At 36.0% G+C, this 21,258-nt stretch overlaps 1 protein-coding gene across 2 annotated transcripts in view; it reads right to left on the bottom strand.

The window, feature by feature from the left end:
* LOC145666849 (uncharacterized) overlaps positions 1-20,518 on the bottom strand; it is a 51,504-nt gene extending 30,986 nt beyond the window's left edge. The window contains exon 1 of one of the 2 annotated variants that reach the window (XM_081734424.1): positions 20,377-20,518. In XM_081734424.1, coding sequence (XP_081590550.1) covers positions 20,377-20,463 — 87 coding nt within the window. In that variant the 5' untranslated portion in view covers positions 20,464-20,518. Of the gene's footprint in view, positions 1-20,187 lie in introns of both variants that reach the window. The other variant, XM_081734423.1, reaches the window with a different exon arrangement.
* Between the last annotated feature and the right edge of the window lie 740 nt (positions 20,519-21,258).

Genomic DNA, 21,258 nt, shown 5'->3' with positions numbered 1-21,258 from the left:
CTGTTTCTGCTTAAGATTATGCCGCGTTGCCACATTCTTTACACTCCCCCCCCCCCCCTCAATACCGTCGCAGAGACCCTTATATGACCGGTTTCAATGCAAAATCACTGCTTTATCGGACTGTCTGCATCTCGATCATCTGAAAGCGATTTTTAAAGTGGGATGCAGCACCATCAGAAATCACTGACACGGTTTGGGAAATTGTAGACACTTATTTTCTCGTATTCAAACCTTTTTCTATAAAATATATTTTCGCTTTTCTTCGAGTATTTGTAGAATCCTGTCTATGGCTATGAGTACATGAGCGGAATCGTGTGTTTTATCGTCGTTTATTACAACAAAACTGTCAGTTGTTTCATATTCCGGTGATAACTCTGAATTTCACTCTGCAGAATAGCAGTCCAGTTTTCAGCGAAGTCCGCATGAAGTAAAATAGGATTTGTATCTTGAAATTTCATACAGTGATTTTCGGTAGCAATTAATTCTCTTTGGATTTTCTTAATGTAGTCATGAATTACAATTCTTACAGTTAAACCAGCAATGTACGATACGAAAACAGAAAGTGGCATAGTTTTTTAAAGAGATTATTATTTTCCCATATGGCATACGTAACACTTTCATTTTTATCAGGATCAATAATTAAAGACTCCATTTTTCCTTCCACTCCAGGACATTCACCACATTCTTGAAAAAGACAGTTGTCATTTTCTACGGATCATACTACTAAAGGAAATAGGTCACTCATGACAGCTTCAATACAGGCTGCACCTTTGATTTGTAGCAACGCAGTAGCAGCTAACTTAAAATTTGTACAATATACACTTCCCTCGCAGGTTGCGGACTGACCCACTTTAGTCCAATACTGTAAAATTCCGAGTGACCCAGTTTAAAAAATCAGTGAATTTCTTTGGAACGCGTAAGAAAACGTTTCGATTTTTTCAACTTTTTGTCCTTTTTCGATCACTGTAATGCCATCGCACTTAATTGAGACTTTGTCTGGAGCATTCCAAATCATCACTGAGGTAATAGTTCAGGCTTTTTGTAGACCATCAGAATTTATTGGATGGCCATTTCAAGTAAACTTAAAATTTGTGTGTTTCGTAATCGTAATTTCCACCTCAGGTTATTTCGGTTTAAGAAAACGGAGGAGTAGGGGGAGGCTCATTTTACTATTTCAGAGAGCCTTCTTGATCAACATCTTTTATTCTTCATTTAATGAATGTGAACCACAAACATCATCAAATCATTGCACTTTTATTGTTTCCAGTGTTGCTAACTGTGACATCAAAGTTAACGAAACTTCGCTAACTTCAAAAGGCTGTAGTTAATTCATGATGCATTGGTCGAGAATGGTATTTGGTGTGTTTATTATTCATGTAAAGTTAAACCATCTGACAAAATTTCAGAATTTTAAAAAATGGTTTTCGAGAACATGTCGATTTTTGAAAATTTTACAATTTCTCGAATTTTTTTTGCGACAAAACGGTTGCACACAGAAGCGATACAAAAGCGAGTAACCAGGTCTTACCAACCGTGAAAACAGAATTTTAAAATTCGAACCGAAAGTGCTCGAAAAAAAAAAAAAAATCGCAAACTTCGACCTTTCACATAAATTGACGTTCATTTGTTATGTAAAAAAATACGCATGCGCACACCAAACTATAATAAAATATAGGCTATTTATATCCTTATGTACATACCACAACAAGAATTATAACTCTACCCGTCTCCATAGCCGAATGGTGAGGCTCCGAAGTTGACCATTTTCCATGCCTTCTACAATTCATAAATTGCACTCCCCGTCTTTGAGGGTCCATTACTTGGCGGGAAAATTTTTTTCGACAAAACAAAAAAAATATGGGTCTCTTAAAAACATGTCTAGTTGCTATAAAAAAGTTTCAACAATATCTGAGATGGTGATGGTACATGCTCTGCCTGAATTGAAATGGAAGGCACCAGTTATAGGTTGCCGAAAACATGAAAAAATGAACTTTAAAGGTCCATACCTCCAAAACTATGGGACCTATCCTAGTCGGATCAAGCCTTCACTTAGGAACTAATATGTGCGCTATCCAAAAATCCATGTTTCAGAATCCTAAGGTTCTCACACAACAAGTTTTATAGAAAGTGTCTAGCTGCGATCATTATCTGAAGTACTCGCCAACTACCTGTCTAAACGTTGTTGCGGAAGTACCGCAGGATTCTGAGACGTGGATATTTGGATAGGGCACATACTAGTTTCTAAGTGAAGTCTTGACCCGGCTGCAGTGGATCCCATAGTTTTGGAGCTATAGACATTTAAAGTTCATTTTTTCATGTTTTCGGCAGTCTGTAACTCCGAAAGGAAGCATTTGTGAAGCCTGGTTGGTCTATACTTTTTGCCTTATCTTGGTATCAGGAATCATCTCCCAAATATTGTCGGTGTTGTTATCAAACACCTTGTATAACTGACGTTCAATTTCGGGTAGTTTTACTATACGGATCCATAAATTAATAAAATTTACAGAAGAAATTTCTAATAATATGTTAATAAAGTAGTTTACAAGTAATAGAAATAAAAGTCGAACCTGAAATGCACGTAATCTTCCGTAAGCTAATTACAGATGAATTTCTAGTTTGTGAAATGCTCATCACAGGAAGCTCTGACACGAGGGAAAGAAGTATTTCTCAAGTTCTTAGAAATCGTCAGCAGAAAAGAACGCTAACGTCCAGATGCCGGCAACATTTTTTTTTTTTTTTTTTTTACGAATCTATATATTGTAAAATGTACAGAATTTTTTGACAAGATCGTAATTTCTCCATTTTATGTCGAGAACAAAACCCAACCACTCCCTGTGGGGCTTCTAACCTGTCCGTACTACTGCCATCCGTTTCTACCTCTACTACATTTTTACTTTAAAAAAAAAATAAAAATGAGGAATAAATAAATAAGTTAATTAATGTCTGTTGTGTTTTGTATGATGTTCCCTTTCCTTGAGATTACATGCTATGTTGAATGTATCACTGACTAGTGACACCGAACCTACTGGGCCCGCATGGGCTCGTCATCAACAGTCACTGACACACTCACCAAGCCAATCATCTACGGAAAATAGAACTCAAATCTGGCCCGAAATATAAAGCTTCCAAACTCTCTTCCATCTCGACTCACAGTCCGATATCCAGGCCTGCAGTTCATCATCCACATCCCATCCGGAAATAGGTTGTGAACCACGACTATAGACACAGGACACCGACCTACGAGTGGAGCTGGCAATGAGCACAATGAAGATCTTGATGTTGTCTGTAAAAGCCCTATCTGAATTTAAAAAAAAAAAAAAAATCTTACAAATCTCGAAAAACAGAATTTTGCAACCAAAAAAAAAAAAAAAAAAAAAATCCAAACTGAGATTTTGATTTAAACGGATAAAATGAGAAAATTTCTACAGATTCGGTTGTTTTCAACCCCGGTCACACTAAGGAAAGTCTCTTCCCTGGATTCACAGCTATTTCATCTCCCCAGTAAACTTATTATGTACGTACTGCTCTTTGCTTTGATCATGCTTCGCATGCATACCAAAACATCAACTCCATATTTCTACTACTTCTTGAAACTACAAGATAATTATATTTCTGTATTCGAAAAGAAAGATGTTTTCACGGCTAGTAAGTTTTATTCGAAAATCTTCATGAAAGTAGTGTTGGACAAAATATTTGATAACAGAAAAATCTTTACACTAAACCGACATACCCATCTAAGAAAATAATATGATCAATTTCTATATCTTTCAGAGCCAAAAACATTATTTACTTTTGCACATATATTCCCAAAATATTCATATTCATTTAATATTCTTCATTTAATATTCTTGACTTTCAGAACATTTACATTGAATCGACACGCAAAACAAATGAAACGACACAATATAAATGCATTACACTATTGAAAATAATACTTCACTGCATAATGTTGTGGTTAGCTACTTTCACTTTTCTTTATTTATTCTTTGGTGCTTAAACTTCTCTGTGCATAGAGATTGTGGCCGGCATAGAGGATTTACGCTCTTAGCGACCTCTCTTACAGCTCGGACCCACTGGACAATCTAGCACAGGTAAACACTCACTTACATATTGCCATAACTTAAACCTAAATCCCTATTCTAACTACACTAACTTAACCTAAACAAGAATATATAAAAAAATCACACATATATTTCATGAAGCACCATCCTTATTTTATATTTATATTTTTGTTTTTGTTTCGCTACCACATTCAGACCGAAGACGCAGTGGTTACTTGCATTAGTGTCGCTCTGAAATTTCTAAGTTTCTTAGTAAAGAAGGAAAAGGTATTTATCAGAAATTATTAAAAAAAAAACTGAAATTTCTAAAACTTGATGGGTATCAGATTAAAACGTTACGAAGGTTTAGCCTATTGTCGAAAGTTTTCAGTTACCAGTACGCAAACTTCATGTACCCTTGCACTTAACTGTAGCCGTGACTCTAACACTTACTTCCAAAATCAACGTTTAGAATTATTTTGTTTCAAAACCAAAGAAACATGTCAAAATAAACAAAACTTAATTTCGAGCAGTGTTACCGAAAAAAAAAAAAATGAATAATTTCAAGATTTCAGGGAATCTAAACATCTTTTCTTCACTGGGGGAAAATGTGTGTGTGGTACACACATTTTCTTGAGATTACAACAATCGCTCTGTGCTGAGATAATCTAGCTTTCTTTCCCCCCCCCCCCTCATTGAATGAAATCACGATGTCACATTGACCGAATCTGCATGTGTGCGGCGTTGAGGGAAACTTTATGCACTTAACACATCATGTTATGAATTTCACACATGCACCAGAAAATATAATCACACATGCTTGTTTTCTCGAGACAAGGAATTTTGAAGATGCCAAATACCTGGATTGGAATTTCACTTTCACTGGTTCCTACTTACGTGAGTTTCATTCCTTTGACAGAGATTAAACGGATATATTAAAAAAAAAAGGTTTTTCTGATGAATTACTCCACTAGAGTCTCCTGGGAGACTCTCAACTTGTGGTCCCAAAAATAATTTCGGATACGAACTACTGTAGCACCGATCTAAAAAGCCATTGAGCGTCACTTAACCTCTTCTTCTTCGATGCCTGCACAACGACTCAATATTTACTCTCCGTCACCGTCTCCTCCGGCTTCTCCTACGTTCTCTCCCTGACCGAGAACGTAATATTTGCCAATGAGCTCATTCCGTAACAATAAGCATATCCCATACTAGTATCCTTTATGCAAGACGAAAATCACTTCACAGTTTAGAATATTACTGGTTTAATAATTTTGTTAAAACACCAAACACAGCACGTTTATCTCTGCTGACAACTTCTAACACTAGCCAAAACGAAGAATTTATCACAGTTTTAAAGTAACAACAAATTATTCCACAATTTCTACAGACGCCGAACACTGCACGTCTGTCTCCTGAAATGGCTGACGCCGTAAGACAAAGAAATACATGAAGATGATCCCTAATTGGAAGATAATCGTGACGTAACTATCGGATGATAGGCTTCTGTGCGAAGATCAAAGAAAACCGAAATCTCAGCCGCAGCTGTGATTGTGGATTATCCAATCAAATAATTTACTTCGAAAACAAACAGATGCACCAAGAAGAAATTATGGCTGACTTTCTTAATTTGGAATTTTGAAGATTTTATGAAATAAAATTTTTAGCTTTCTTGTGAGGATTCCCTATGCCGAAATATGAATAAAAATAAACTGAGAATCATTAAAAAGGCTGGAATATACACTTATTTGTCTAAAATAATGATATATTCTTGGATAAATACGTAAAATATACAAAATATAATTAATAATCATGTAATCTTCATGTAATATTCATTGAAACGATTTACTTTACTAAAATTACACAAAATTTTCGACCTACATTTTTCCTACTATAAAATAAAACAGTTTTCTTACATTCTAAATAAAATTAAAATTTCCCTTCCAATACACAAGGTGCTCAAAAGCACCGCGCCATGTTACGTTATGCTGAGCATAAGGTAACATCCTCCGGGAGCTTCGGAGAAAAAAAAAAAACTTGTACTTATGAGTTCTTCTTAAGTTTTTTTTTTTTTTTTTTTTTTTTTGTTACTACAAAAATTACTGGAGATTATACAAGACAAAACATTTTTTTTTCGATTCTAATCACAATTATACATAAACCCTATATAATATAATATCCTAACCTAACCTTAACCTATAAACTTAGTTTTTCTCTTTTTTTTTTGTTTTTTTTTTTTTAATCCTTCTAATAATTCCTTTCTTTTCTCTTCGGAACAACGAAACAATTTTAGATTGTCAAAACTCTGAACTCCTATGCTTTCTCCCTTCAGAGTTTGCAATCTCGCTGAATTTCGAGTTAGAGATACCACTTTGTAAGGTCCGACGTAGGTATGCATAAACTTAGCGAATACCTTTTTTGGTATCGACGACACATGGTGAGTTTTCACCATCACCAAAGAACCTTCTGTGACGATGTCTTGTTGTTTCCGCAGCTTTCTTTCTTTCTTCGGTTCTGCTGCCGGAATAGAAACTACAAATTTCTTGTCTTCCTTTACTTGCACCGTCTCTTTGGGCCAAATGAAGTTTTCTTTGAAGCTCTTGTATGCTGAATACGATAAGAAACGCTCTGCTGGAGTACATCCGAGAGCATCACACCAAGAGTGATTGCACAAATCTTGGGCGGCTTTTAGAAAATTACTCCATTTGGACTGGTTGTCACTGCAATATAGGCGGAGAATGCGATGAAGGTCACGATGTCTGCGTTCGATAATGCCATGAGAAGCCGGATGGTATGGCGTGGTAAGTATATGTTTTATCCGGTGTTTTTGACAAAACTCTTTCCAGACGCCCGATAAGAACTGCGGACCTTGGTCACTCACCAAATACTTCGGGTATGGTAGCTGATAATAATATCTCTTTTCAAGGACCGCCACAATCTCTCTTGTGTGTGCCGTCCGAAGAGGGAAGAAACACACAAAACGACTGTAGACGTCCAAGATGGACAAGATATATTTATATCCTTGGCTCTTAGGAAGAGGCCCGACCAGGTCGAGGCATTGCTTCTCAAAGGAAGAAGACGCCTCAACATGACAGGGCTCCTTTCTAATCACCCTGTAGGAGTACTTGGTTCGTGCACAAAGAAGGCACTCTTGAATATACTTTGTAAAAGTCTCACGCATACCTCTCCAGTGGAACATGGCCTTAGCGAACGACAAACATCGCTTCACTCCAAAATGGCCTTTATTGTGGATTGCCGAAACAATATTTTTCACTGAGCTGGAAGGAATGACCAGCAACCAAAGAGAATTTTGAGAATTTCTGACGTAAACTAAATTATTCTCCACACGTACCCTAGTATTGTTTTGACAACCCTTCCAAATGGTATGAAATTTTCTACAATACGGATCTTTCCGCTGTTCTCGCCTCAGTTCCGTGACATTCAAGAAGTCAGTGTCCTCCGCGGTCAAGAAATTTACAAAATGATCCTCTTCTGCCTGAGGAATCTCTGGAGGATAGCGACTCAATAGGTCTGCGATTTCATTGTCCGAACCTTTGATGTGTATGAACTGAAGATCAAAGCGTTGCAGTTTGAGTAGAAGACGAGTAGTTCGAGCATCTAGGTTTTTCAAACTGAAAGCATATGTGACTGCTGCATTGTCACAGTGGACCGTAGTCCGTCGACCTAATATGAAGTATGAAAATTTTTCGCAGAGGAAAAGAACTGCAGCTAATTCCAACTGGAACACTGACAACGAGGCCTCGTGCGGTTTTATTCGCCGACTCGCATACGCAATAACCTCCGGATCATCCTGTCCCGGGGGATATTGTGCCACATAGCCGGCCAATGACTCCGCAGATGCATCGCTGTACAAATGAAAGTCAAGATTGAAATCCGGTTGCGCAAGTGCGGGAGGACTACTTAAAAGTTCTCTCAACTGATCAAATTTTTCCAGTAACTCCGGAGAGTATTCAATCTTTCGATCCTTTTTCAGAAGATCATAAAATGGAGCTGTTAACCCCGCAAAGTCAGGGAAATGTCGCTTTCGCCATCCCACGAGACCAAGAAATCTTCGTAAAGCTTTCTTAGTCCGCGGCAGAGGAAAGTGACGGATGGCCTCGTTACTTTTTGGATTAATTTTGACTGATGATCCCGAAATAATGTGGCCAAGAAAAGGAATTTGTAATTGAAGAAAATTACACTTTTGAAAATTGAGCGAAAGATTTGCCGAACGAAGAGTTTCAAAGACCTTTTCCAAATGTTGAAAATGTTCGTCAATAGATGATGAAAAACAAAGGACGTCATCAAGATACACAATGAGAAAATTTTTGAAAGGTTCTAAGCCGAAAAAAGTATGCATGACTGATTGGAAAACTGCTGGAGATGACTTCAAACCCATGGTTAGACGTGTCATTTGATATTGACGACCTTTGTAAACGAAACTGACATATTTGTAAGAGTCTGGATGGATCGGGACACTGTGATATGATTGCGTACAGTCCAACGAGGTGAAAATGGTTGCACCACTGACTCGTGCGATTAGATCGGAGATCGGCTCGACCTGAATCTTTGGTGCAATCACCCGCTCATTGATACCACGCAAATCAACTACAGGCCTTAGCTCTCCAGACGCCTTACGCACAATATGTACAGGGCACCTGTAAGGTGAAGGACCTTCTATGATGATTCCAAGTTTCAACCATTTGTCCAGCACTTGCTCAAATTCCTTCTGGAGGTGAACAGGTACAGGATACAACTTTCCTACCACGGGAACGTCGTCTGAAAGCTGTATTCTATACGGCTCAACCTTCACGACTCTGGGATTCTCTGTAAAAAGACAACGAAACCTGATTAACAAGGAAAATAAACGATTCCTAGAATCTGAATCCAAATCAGTTCTCTGAGAAAGAAAATTTTGAATATCTTCTTTCGTAATAGCTGGTTGGTATAAAGAGTCTTCCTCTTTATCCGATGATACTTCCGCAACTGTGACTCGACAACAATGTGACTTTCTTAATTTGGAATTTTGAAGAAGATTTTATGAAATAAAATTTTTAGCTTTCTTGTGAGGATTCCCTATGCCGAAATATGAATAAAAATAAACTGAGAATCATTAAAAAGGCTGGAATATACACTTATTTGTCTAAAATAATGATATATTCTTGGATAAATACGTAAAATATACAAAATATAATTAATAATCATGTAATCTTCATGTAATATTCATTGAAACGATTTACTTTACTAAAATTACACAAAATTTTCGACCTACGTTTTTCCTACTATAAAATAAAACAGTTTTCTTACATTCTAAATAAAATTAAAATTTCCCTTCCAATATACAAGGTGCTCAAAAGCACCGCGCCATGTTACGTTATGCTGAGCATAAGGTAACAACATGTACTACCATGAGCAAAATAAATGACGCGTCTCTTTATTTTGAAGTTTTTTGAAAATATCTCCGTTTTCTTTATATGTTCGAAATTTCGGAAGATTTCCCCAGCAGGACAGGTTAATAACAAACCCGTTTTTAATATTTGTGTTAGATATTAGCTTAAAATAAAGAAATTAGAAGCAAAAAACATTAAATCGACAGAAATCTCGAGAATTACCAACTCTGCTAAAGTGGGAAATTTTCAAGAACGCGAGGGAATTCTGCAGTTCAACACGAAGCAGCGACATCTATGTCATTGAGAGAAATGTGAATTAAATCTACAAACTAAACTTTTAACGAATATTTCTAGTATGTCTTATTATATGCATTATCTGCAAACTCCAAATATATGAATATATGCTAAGTATTAACATAAAGATAGAGCAAATAGTGGAAATTATCTATGGAAAAGGACGAATTGGTAGGACGATCGTAATGAAATATCGTCTTTACCGGAACAGGCTCAGTTCACGTAAAAAAAAAAACAAATAGCTCAGTTAGTTAAAGCAATGAGTGTGTATGCTGAAGGTAGCGGGTTCGATCCCATGGAAGTGCCGTTGTCATTTTTATCTCTACACTACGGTTATTTTATTTATTTTTTTATGTGGGAAAGAATTAAATTGTAACGTATGTGTAAAACTCATGACGATACCAAAAAAAGAAAAAATGCCGTTGTCGCACTTGCATTAGCGTCCCTAATTTTGTTTGCAAACAGTTTCGTAATTATTTCCCCTGTGCTCACTGTTCACCATATGCTCGCTGGCGCATAACGAATGTTTCCCAGTAAATGTTAATTCTAATTTGGACTCTTCTATCTACGTGTTTGGATATTTTGATAACAGATGTCCCTATTAAATGTTTAATTTTCCCTAGATGTTTAATTACGGAAAAGTTTTACAATGTATTTGTATTGAATTGAAATTGTTTTGAATTTACTACATAAGGTAAGTAGACCGAAGGAGGAGAACTCAAGTAATTGATATTCTACGTAAAAGCAACCTATTGTAGAATGATGATGCTTCTTACCTTCAGCACATAATCTTTACGTTAGAGAGTCAGACAGAGAAAAATCCTGGTTTTTCCTCCTCTATGACCACCCATCTTAAACCTCTACATATCATTGTTCGTCTCACAAAATTTCGGTGCTCCAAAAACATTCAAATAATAATAATAATAATAATAATAATAATAATAATAATAATAATAATAATAATAATAATAATAATAATCCTGAATATGCCATCCTTACATAATGTAAGGATATCTTAGTTTCCTAGTTTAAATCTTAAATATCTTAGTTTAAAATGCTTTCTTTAGTACTTATTTAAGCAACCATGTAGGAGGGGGTACGACTTTTTATTTTGCCCCTCTTATTTCAGTACCCTTCCAACAGAAAGTAATTTTTGATAAGCAGGACAGACAAAATGAATAAGAAATATATTTACAGCATCCTCTCCCCTTTCATGATTGGAATATCACGTAATATTTTTTATTCTACGAAAGATGGCCCTGTGCGGTTAGGGGTAGGTAACTAAAAAAATACCTAATATATAGCGCCCCTTGATTGTAATATTACCGCTTCTTTATTTGTACGAGGGAGCCCCTACACAATCAAGGGTGACAAAAAGAATAGGAAGAATGTCTATTGATTCCAGTGGTGGATCCAGCACGAACTCCTGGGGGAGGGGAGTTGAAGTGAAACATTCTTTTGATGATGTGAAGCTGTCACAAATTACCACTTAACTAAAGTAAACAATAGTGGGGGGAACCGGAACCCAGTCAGTTTAAATTGATGTAAAAGTTTAATTTTTGGCTTCATATTAAAAGTTGTGTTTTCAAATGAGAATTTCAGTCCAAGTGGTCAATCATCAAATCTCGTGGGGCTCTTCAGTGTAGGCTAATACGGCCCCCTTATGAGAAAAGGCAAAATTATTAACATGTTTATAACTTTCGAATTTTTCGTCTATTTTAAAGAAATATTTTGCTTCGTATTAAAGTGTTGGTTCCAAATGACAAATTCAGTCCGAGTGGACAATGATCAAATCTCCGGGGGGGGGGGGGGGGAAGGCTCTTCAGTATAGGGGGCTACGGACGGCTCCCTTATAAGAAAAGGCAAAAATATGAAAATGCTTATAACTTCCGAATTTTCCGTCTATTTTAAAGAAATTATTGGCTTCATATTAAAGCCTTGGCTTCAAATGACAATTTCAGTCCGTGTGGACAATGATCAAATCTCGGAGGGCTCTTCGGTGTAGGGGTTTCGGCTTCTTTATGGGACAAGATTCACGCAGTTGATATTGCAAAATTGTTTTGTATATATAAGTGGAAACTTGCACCATTTGGTTAATTTTACCTCTTATGTTTTGCAGATTCATATTCCAAGCAATAGTTACTTCGCAGAGCTAAAAGAAGGCACTTACTAGTTTCATTAAAATGAAATGTCTTTTATGAGAAGTTCTCATGGAGCCGACGAACGAATAGGCATCCAAACGTTGGTTAAGTCGAACGGTTGAAACCCGTTGAGCTCGCTACAATTATTATTATTATTAATAATAATAATAATAATAATAATAATAATAATAATAATAATAATAATAGAGCATTCACCTTTGGTGCATGGGGTCCGTGGCTCGATTCCACTTCGCGCCAAGTGAAATTTGAGGTGGACAAATACCGTGTGCATGGGTATGTGTTTTCTTGAGATTTTCCATTTTCCTCCCACTTTCTTCATTTCACCATTTCATTCATCATCATTCTCCCTTAGCGTAGGTGCACAATCGACCAACGTTAAACTAGATATTGCAATTTCAATAATAATAATAATAATAATAAAAATTAATTCAACTGAAAGGACTGTAATTTATGTGGACAGCAATTATCATAAATATGCAACCATTATAAAAACAATGCTTTGAGTAGAAAGATAATCCTTCCCAAGTGTTAACGAATGCGCACGAGATAAGACATGTCTCGAGAAAGGGACAAGACGCGCTTTGTAACATCCAAGATAATACGAGGCAAATGTTTTGGACACGAGGTAGCTTGTAAAATGTCTCGTCTTGTCTGGAATGTCTCGAAAACAAAAGTCTAAGTTTTAATATTATCTTTCAAGATCTATTCTCTCAGAAGTAGTTCTCTGCCTTAAAATTAATAACGACATTTGTGATTTAAAAAAAGATAAACAATGCCTAAAGTTAATAGTTAACTTTTCGAAAAGAAGCTTCATTAAGGGTGAACCTGAAAGATGTCCACAAACTTCGGGAGGTGATTCGTGACATCAAAAGGAGACAAATGGTCCTCTTGCAGTTTTCGAATTCAGCTTCGTTGTCGAGATACAGGGTTGCCAACTGGTCGTGTTTGAGAAACTCACTGAGAATAAATTCAAGTCCAAGAATAAACTACTACTCATATATTTTTCAGGTCAATTGACTTATACCATGTTGTAAGGTCAAATATTTATTTATGAAGTGTGTACAAAATTCGCCAGGGTCTTTTCTGAGAAAATCGTCGAGAAAAAGTCACCTCCAAGAATAAACTACCCCTTGTAAATTTTTCTAAGAGAAATATCTGATACTGCAATATAGGGTTGTTAATTAAATATTGATTAATGAAAAATAAACAAAATTGTTAAAACCATTTTTGAGAAAATAGCGTTTTTCGATTTTCGGCTGTTTGTAAACCACACTTATTTTAGGTGGTAGGAAAAAATGGAAAAGCTCCTGTAAGAATACTAAGTAAACCCTAAGTTTAAAATTTGGTGTAGATAAGTTGAACGGTATGGCCTCTAGGCGAGTGCATATAAAAGTGTGCCGAACGGACGGACCGGAAGGACGGGTGTCGAAAAGTCACATTTTCGGTATGTAGACGCCATGAAACATGTAAATCCGTTGAAATCTGAATTTGATATTATTTTCACAATCACTATATTTTCTTCTCTCTTTTGTCGCTCGAAAAAGAAAAGCCTAGGTTTACCACAAAAAGCTAGGGAGTTTCTCAAAAAATATTCAATTACAGGGCCACCGCACTAAACTTTTTCAATTCAATTTCTTAACTGTGTTAGGCCGCAGTTGTTACTGAAGTGTGTATTTGGATAATACGAATAAAGTTATCGTATTATTCAAATACATCGAATGTCAGATTATCGAATAAAAAACTTCGATTGAAGAAAATCCACACTACAAAACTAACTCACACTTTGAGCACATTTTCATTAGACATATAATAGACCAATTAATGCAATCATTGTTTATGAAATATGAAAAAAATCAAATGAGTCACTTTGGGAAAGTCGTTCAAAAAGAACACGTCAAGAGTAACCTACCTCTTGTGAATTGTTTCGAACAATGAGTTAAGATATACTTTTGGTTATTAATGAAATATTTATTTGCGAAATTTGAACAAACTCGCCTGTCGTTCGAGAAAATTGTCGGGGAAATAACCTTGACCCCAAAAATAAACTATCCGTTGTAATTGTTTTTCATAGAAATGACTTATACTAAAATATAGGGTTATTAATGAAATACTTATTTATGAATTATAAATAAAATTGTCCGAGTAATTTTTGAGAAAATCGTGAGGGAAAAATAACTCCCCGAATAAACTATCTCTTGAGGATTCTTTCAGGGTAAGCGAGTTATTCCATATTACTAGGTTTTTAATGAAATATTTATTTCTGAGTACGAACAAAATTGCTTGACTCATTTTTGAGAAAACCGTGGAGGAAAAACACCCTCAAGAGTAAACTACCCCTCGCATATTTTTTTCAGGACAAATGAGTTTTGCCATATTGTTCGGTTATTAACGAAATATTTATTTTTGAAATATGAATAAACTCTTTTGAGTCGTTTTTGAGAAAATCGCCCAGACAACACTCCACCAAGAATAAACTACCCCTCGCATTTTTTAGGACAAACGAGTTATGCCATATTGATAAGTTATTAATGAAATCTTTATTTATGAAATATGAACGAAAACATTTGAGTCCATTTTGAGAAAATCACTGAGAAAAAACTCACGCCCTTAGTATAAACTACCCCTTGTAGATTTTTCTCAGATAAATGCCTTATACCACAAAATAGGGTTGCTAATTAAATACTGATTTATAAAAAAGAAAGAAAACAAGATCGTTAGAGCCAGTTATGAGAAAATATCTTTTTTCTATTTTCATCGTACAGGAAACTACCCATGTTTTGGGAGTAGGAGGGAAATAAAAAAAAACTATAGGAAATACTATGAAAATCTTAAACTAAAATTTGGTGCAGATAAGTTGAACGGTATGGCCTCTAGGCGAGTGCACAGAAAAGTGTAGCGAACGGACGGACGAACAGATAGACATGTATCGAAAAATAACTTTTTCGGTGTTAGGGGCTATAATACGTGTAAATTCGTTGAAATCTCAAATTTAATTTTTTTTTTCGAACACCATACTTTCTTCTCTCATTTGTCACTTCAAAGTAAAAGGAACTCAGAACTACAGACAAAAGACACCTACTTTTACACATAGACATTATTTATTGATTTAAAACTGTTTTAGTTTGTGTCATTTCACTTCCAATTGAAAGGTTTTACAATGATTAACGGCATACCAATGACGAGACGGAAGTTTTCAGGAAGTAAATGCATTCAGAAGTCTAGATTGCATTACAGCTATCAGTCTGTTTTTATTTCTGCAATTGTTAACAGCTGTAATTTCGTCCAAACGCTACATGTAATAATTTTTGGTTGACGTCATTGTGTTACTATTTTAGTATTGTTTTCTTCAGACTTGGTTGAAGTTTTGACTTAACGGTTATACATTTTTTTCTTATTTCATCGTTACACATAAGAATAAAATGTTGTGGTGACTGGATAGATTCGAACCTACGAACATTGAGTTTTTATTCTTCAAACAATTTACCAATGGACCAAGCTTTGTCCTCACGTTAACGTACGGTTACAGGGTTTATTACGATTTAAATAAAATGGCTGGCTGTTAGAGTTTCCTGCCCAAATATTTCGATAAAAAATTTTCATTGCTTCGTACATTGTTTAGATACACATTTTAGGAGAGTGAATTTGGTGTATATAATAATTTCATGCCAGATAAAAGCTGGATAAGTTTTAATAACATGTTTCATATGTAGTTCTCAATAATAGACTTGTTCGGGATGACGTTCCAAGGTTTAGCATTGACTAGCAGTTTTTGCTATTAATATCCCTTCTAGCAATATTGGCAGTAGACAAAAGTTAGCCCGTGTTAAAGCTTTTTGCTCCTAATTTAGGTATTTTACTTTATTATTTAACGAATATATTGAAAATTGTCAGAGACACGTATGCAGTAATTTATTTCGGGAGGGGTCCGACTTCAATATTAGGATAAATTATAATAAAATTTTAAAAGATAATCCCCAAAATTAGGCTAAATTTACAGAAAAGTTGGGGTTTCAGAGGGAGTCCGGACCCCCTAGACCCACCCCTAAATGCGTTCTTGTTTGTCAGTAACATTTCCTCATTTTGAAACCCTCAAAAACTTCGGATAGACTATATAAAGGAAAACGAGTTATTTTCGATGAAATATCACTTCAAGGAGACGCGTCAGTTTTATTGCACAGTGTGGTATCCCACGTTCACAATGGCAAGAGTTTCTTTCCTCTGATTCTCTGTCATTGTGCTCTATCGAAAGGTTAGGTTTGTAACACATTACTCCTACGAACAAGCATGACTGGCAGATAGGAATACTGAACACAACTCCAGAGAAATGCATGCTGGAACTTACGTTTATAGCTACGCTTTGGTGATTTGCCCTCAAGGTCAATCGAGTGGTAATTCAGTTCCGTCTCTGTTCTTAAGCCATGTTCGTATTACTTCGAACAGTTTTGATAATGAAAAGCATGCCTCTTAATATAACAGACTTCTTTCGCGTAAGAAATCGAAACTCAGTTGGTCAGAGCAACTAGTCTGTAAGAATTAGGTTGTTAGTTAGTTAGGAGCCCAGTACGAGTAAGGGTTTTTATTATTATTGTTTTTATCTTTTTTATGTGAGGAAAAATCAAATTGTGACATCGCGATATCAAATGTATTTGATTAGGTAGCTTTGTCTTACCTAAACTTTAAACATCAGTAACCGTCGAAATTATTTCACTAACCGATCACTTACTGAACATTTCAAACACGTCAAACCAGTGGCATAACATGAAGGTTAACCTCTCCTCCGCAGTCCTTAGTTATGCGTCCGTACTTTCAAGGGCGGACTAAGGGCCGGGCGACTGCCCGGGGTGCCAGAGAAAGAGGGGCACCAAAACGAGCCTCAAAAAGTAAATTTTACAATGTGCTTTCTACTGACGTTTTTGGTTTATATTCTTGTAAAGTAGTGGCAATTATATGATCTTTTTACATTTCACTATGGAAGAAGAGAGTTTCATAGTACTAAGGGGGCTGTATCGAAAAATTGAGAGATGGCATGTAGAATAAAGAGTGCCGGGAATTAAGTATTGTTTGTTTGTTTGCTTGAGTTTAGCGTTCCACGGATATGCCTTAATGGGCAAGGGAGATGTGGATACTAATTATAGTGGAATCCGAACCACTTTTATCGTTCAACAGTAATCCACCGGGAATTGGACCCGGTACCACAGAGGGCAGGCGTGCTAGCCACTAGACCAGAGGGGGTGGAGTTGGTATTGTTTATAGCGGGCCATATTCTTTGTGAAGTTTTCCTAGGTAATGGATTTCTTTTTGAAAATGGGTTTAAAACAGGGGCGTCATTTAGGGAGGGCAGGGAGGGGCATTTGCCCCCCCCCTGAGTTTGAGATGTATATAGATTTTATCATTAGAATAGTAGTAAATCAGTGAAAAACGCGAAATTTTACTTATATCAAGAGGTCTTGCCCCCCCCCCCAAAGCAAAATCTGAAATGACGCTCCTGGTTTAAACTATTAAAAACACTATGATAAAATGTAAAATATAGGCTACTACTAGGGGAAGGGCGCCAAAAAGTCACTTGGCCCGTGTGAAAATTTGGCCTGCTCCGCCCCGGCGTACTTTCTGTATATTTTTTGGCCTTGCAGCTTGTGCGGTCCCCACGCCACATTGTTGCGGGGGCGCTATTTACGCCTAGCTTTCGAACGTAATTCAATAACTGTTTAAGAAATTCTACCATCAGCGTGGAAACGGGAATATATTTTTCTAATAGTCCCATAGAACTTTCACTCAGAACGCCAGATGCAATTTTTCAGAGTGGGCTCTGGCTCATATTCAGGAATAATAATAATAATAATAATAATAATAATAATAATAATAATAATAATAATAAATATGAATGTCTTTGGAGAGCCGAAATTATGTGACACGAATCATTATAGATAGAGCTTTAAGATGAGTGGTCATAGGGGAGGAAAAACAGGATTTTTCTCTCTCTGACTCTCTAACGTTAAGATTATGTGCTGAAGGTAAGAAGCATCATCATTCTACAATAGGTTGCTTTTACGTAGAATATCTATTACTTGAGCTCTCCTCCTTCGGGCAACTTTGCTTATGTAGTAAATTCAAAACAATTTCAATTTAAGACAAATATTTATAGAGAAAATTAAACATTTAATAGGGAAATCTGTTATCAAAATATCCAAACTTTTTTTTTTTTTTGGTATCGTCATGAGTTTTACACATATGTTACATTTTGATTCTTTCCCAAATAAAAAATAAATAAAATAACCTTAGTGATAAAAATGACAACAGTACTTCCACGGGATTCGAACCATCTACCTTCGGTATACAAACTCGTTGCTTTATCTAACTGAGCTATTTGCTTTCTTACATAAGCTGAACCTGTTCTACAGTAAAGACGATTTTTCATTACGATTGGGCTAACAATTCGTCTTTTTCCATAGGTAATTTCCACTATTTGCACTATCTATACGTTAATACTTAGCATAGATTCATATATTTGGAGTTCGCTGATAATGCATATAATAAGACATACTAGAAATATTTCGTTAAAATTTTCGTTTGTAGATCTAATCCACGCTTCTCTCAATGACATAGATGTCGCTGCTTCGTGTTGAACTGCAGAATTCCCTCGCGTTCTTGAAAATTTCCCACTTTAGCAGAGTTGGTAATTCTCGAGATTTCTGTCGATTTAATGTTTTTTGCTTCTAATTTCTTTATTTTAAGCTAATATCTAACACAAATATTAAAAACGGGTTTGTTATTAACCTGTCCTGCTGGGGAAACCTTCCGAAATTTCGAACATACAAAGAAAACGGAGATATTTTCAAAAAACTTCAAAATAAAGAGACGCGTCATTTATTTTGCTCATAGTAGTACCATTACTACTCCTACTCATACTCTACTACTACATATACCGTGGATCCGTATAGTACCCGTTGTTTGCTATGACATTAGGACTTTCTAGTGGCTACCTAGCACAGGTTGGTGTTTTGCAGACCTGTTAAAGTGAACCTGCACCAGACAATGCAAGAGCACACATCAAAAATGATTGCTGAAGGTAAAAAAAAAAAAAAAAAAAAATGAAATCTCAGAAGAAGAATTTACGAAATTCTGTGTGGATCCGTATAGTAAAATTGCACGCAATTTCGTTCTATGACGATGAACGGATGCAATAAATTATGATTATCGCTTGCAGAAATTTGTTCGGAGTATGTTTAGTACAAGGGGTCCAGAAGCACGTATGAAACACAAAATTTACAGGAGAAATGAGTGATGCAAGTACTTAGACGTAACATAACGCAACCAAATATAACCTACCATAAACTAACGTAAGCTAACCTAAACTGACGTAATATTAGTAGAAATAAGCGAAATTCTATCATTTTTCTTTTTTTTTTTTTAGAAAATTATGCGAGTCTCCTACACAAATATAAACTGAACTAACCTAACCTAAACTAGCATAACCTAACAAACTAACCAACCCTACCCTAAACTAACCGAATACGAACAGAAATTACCAAAGTTGTAACATGGTTTAGAGAAAACAGGCCCCTTCTGTTAAACATAGGCCACTTGTTCTTTATAAATATGGGTTTTCATGTAAAGTATTTAATTTGGGTTAAGTTTAGAGTTACCCCTCCGCTTTTTATAAAAATCAGGAAAATTTACAGGAGAAATGAGGTAAGAAATGATAATTTGAAGTTTTTATTTGATGTTTAGGAATGTAAGTTCGGAGGGAGAGTTATGTTTAATACGAGAAAAGATATGTGGAAGTTAGTACTATTTGCCGGATGCGGAAGCATTCGCGGAAGGTTTCAGCAGCATGGTAGTTGTAAAATATGGCGAACAGGTGTAACGGATGCGCAAAAATAATGAAGAAAACCTTTTAAATATTTGTGAAACACACGGAGTACTGAAGTTAAGTGAAATGTAACAATTTTTAATACTTTAAGCACTGTTTTTTGTATGTTGCAAAGTCCAAGGGCAACTTCAGACTGGAGGGGCAACTCTAAACTTAAGCCTTTAATTTTACCTGTAACACTTCCAAAATGTGGTGCATCAAAAATAAATCATCACCGAATTTCGCTTATTTCTCATATTAAGTAAGGTTATTTTAAGTTAGGTAAGGTTAGACGATACTTAAATCTTCCATTTCTCCTGTAAATTTTGTATATTTTTTTAACATACTTCTGGGCCCCTTCTGCTAAACATTTTAGTAATATTTCATGTCCTTACTCAAATATAATGTATTACTATTCAACTGTGTCAAGTATAACGTACAAAATAACTTACTTCTCCAACCTCGCGCCAACAGTAACCTACTGCTTGCACCTGCCGTGCTATGATTTCCCATTTTGATTCTTTTGTTGCAGGTGTAATAGTGGATGTATAAGGCCCAAACAAAATTTTTTGGTAACGTTCAACACCATTTAACAAGACATCAACTTCTTCATCACTAAAGTTTCTTTTTCGTTTACTCACAAGTTTCTGAATAGCTCCTCCTTCTTTGAATCCTGCGCCATATTTATTATAGAGATCATCTTTGAAACCGAGTTTATGAGGCTTCATTCTGTATCACGGTTCGCAAATTTGCGGCTAGTGCGCAACGCAAATGGTGCGTTAAGCATCTTGAGCGGCAGCGTTGCCAGACACAAAATGTGAAAACCGTACGCAAGAAAAGTTAGATCGTATGCCTCATTCCATGGTGGTCAGAGTTACGCAATGCTAATTTTTTGTTTTCATTTGCGATAATCTGCAAACGCGTTGTAATCCCTAATTATATTTTTGTGTTACAATTCGATCCTTAAATTTTGTGAAGCATATTATGGAATGAGCACGCCTTTAATTCTACATAGAACGGTAAAATAACGTTTAATCTAGTGCTCATCACCCCATTCCGTAAGAATTTGCGTCCGCATAACAAAATTTGTTTGAGATAATAAGAATAGTAATTAATGATCGGAGCCGGAGCTAGGGAGAGGCGAGCAGAGCGGTCGCCCCGAGGGCTGATAGAAAGAGGGCGCGAAACGAGCAAACAGAAAGAGAAAGTGTTTGAAAATAGTCCCGTAAAACCATTAGAGTCCTTGTCAATCAATATTGTTGTTGATTTGCAAATAAATAGATTTGGTAAGAAATTTCTTGCTAGCTCCGCTCGCAACCCGAACGTTTCCAAGTTTTTTAATGATCACTTAAAGAAAGTATATATATATGATTTCTCAATGACGATGTGATGTGCAAGGCGCTGAGTAATGACTGATAGTTTATTCTGGATCTATTTCAAAATCGGAAGCGGTCAAAGTCTGAAATACGGAAATTTGGACTTTTGATGATGATTAGTTTCCTTAGCTACCCACGCTTTTCTAC

Source organism: Thermobia domestica, chromosome 12, assembly GCF_964235325.1.
Source record: "Thermobia domestica chromosome 12, izTheDome1.hap1.1, whole genome shotgun sequence".
NCBI classification, from domain to species: Eukaryota; Metazoa; Arthropoda; class Insecta; order Zygentoma; family Lepismatidae; genus Thermobia; species Thermobia domestica.
Note: the sequence above shows the minus strand (reverse complement) of the source record. Positions and strands in the feature narration are given on the sequence as shown.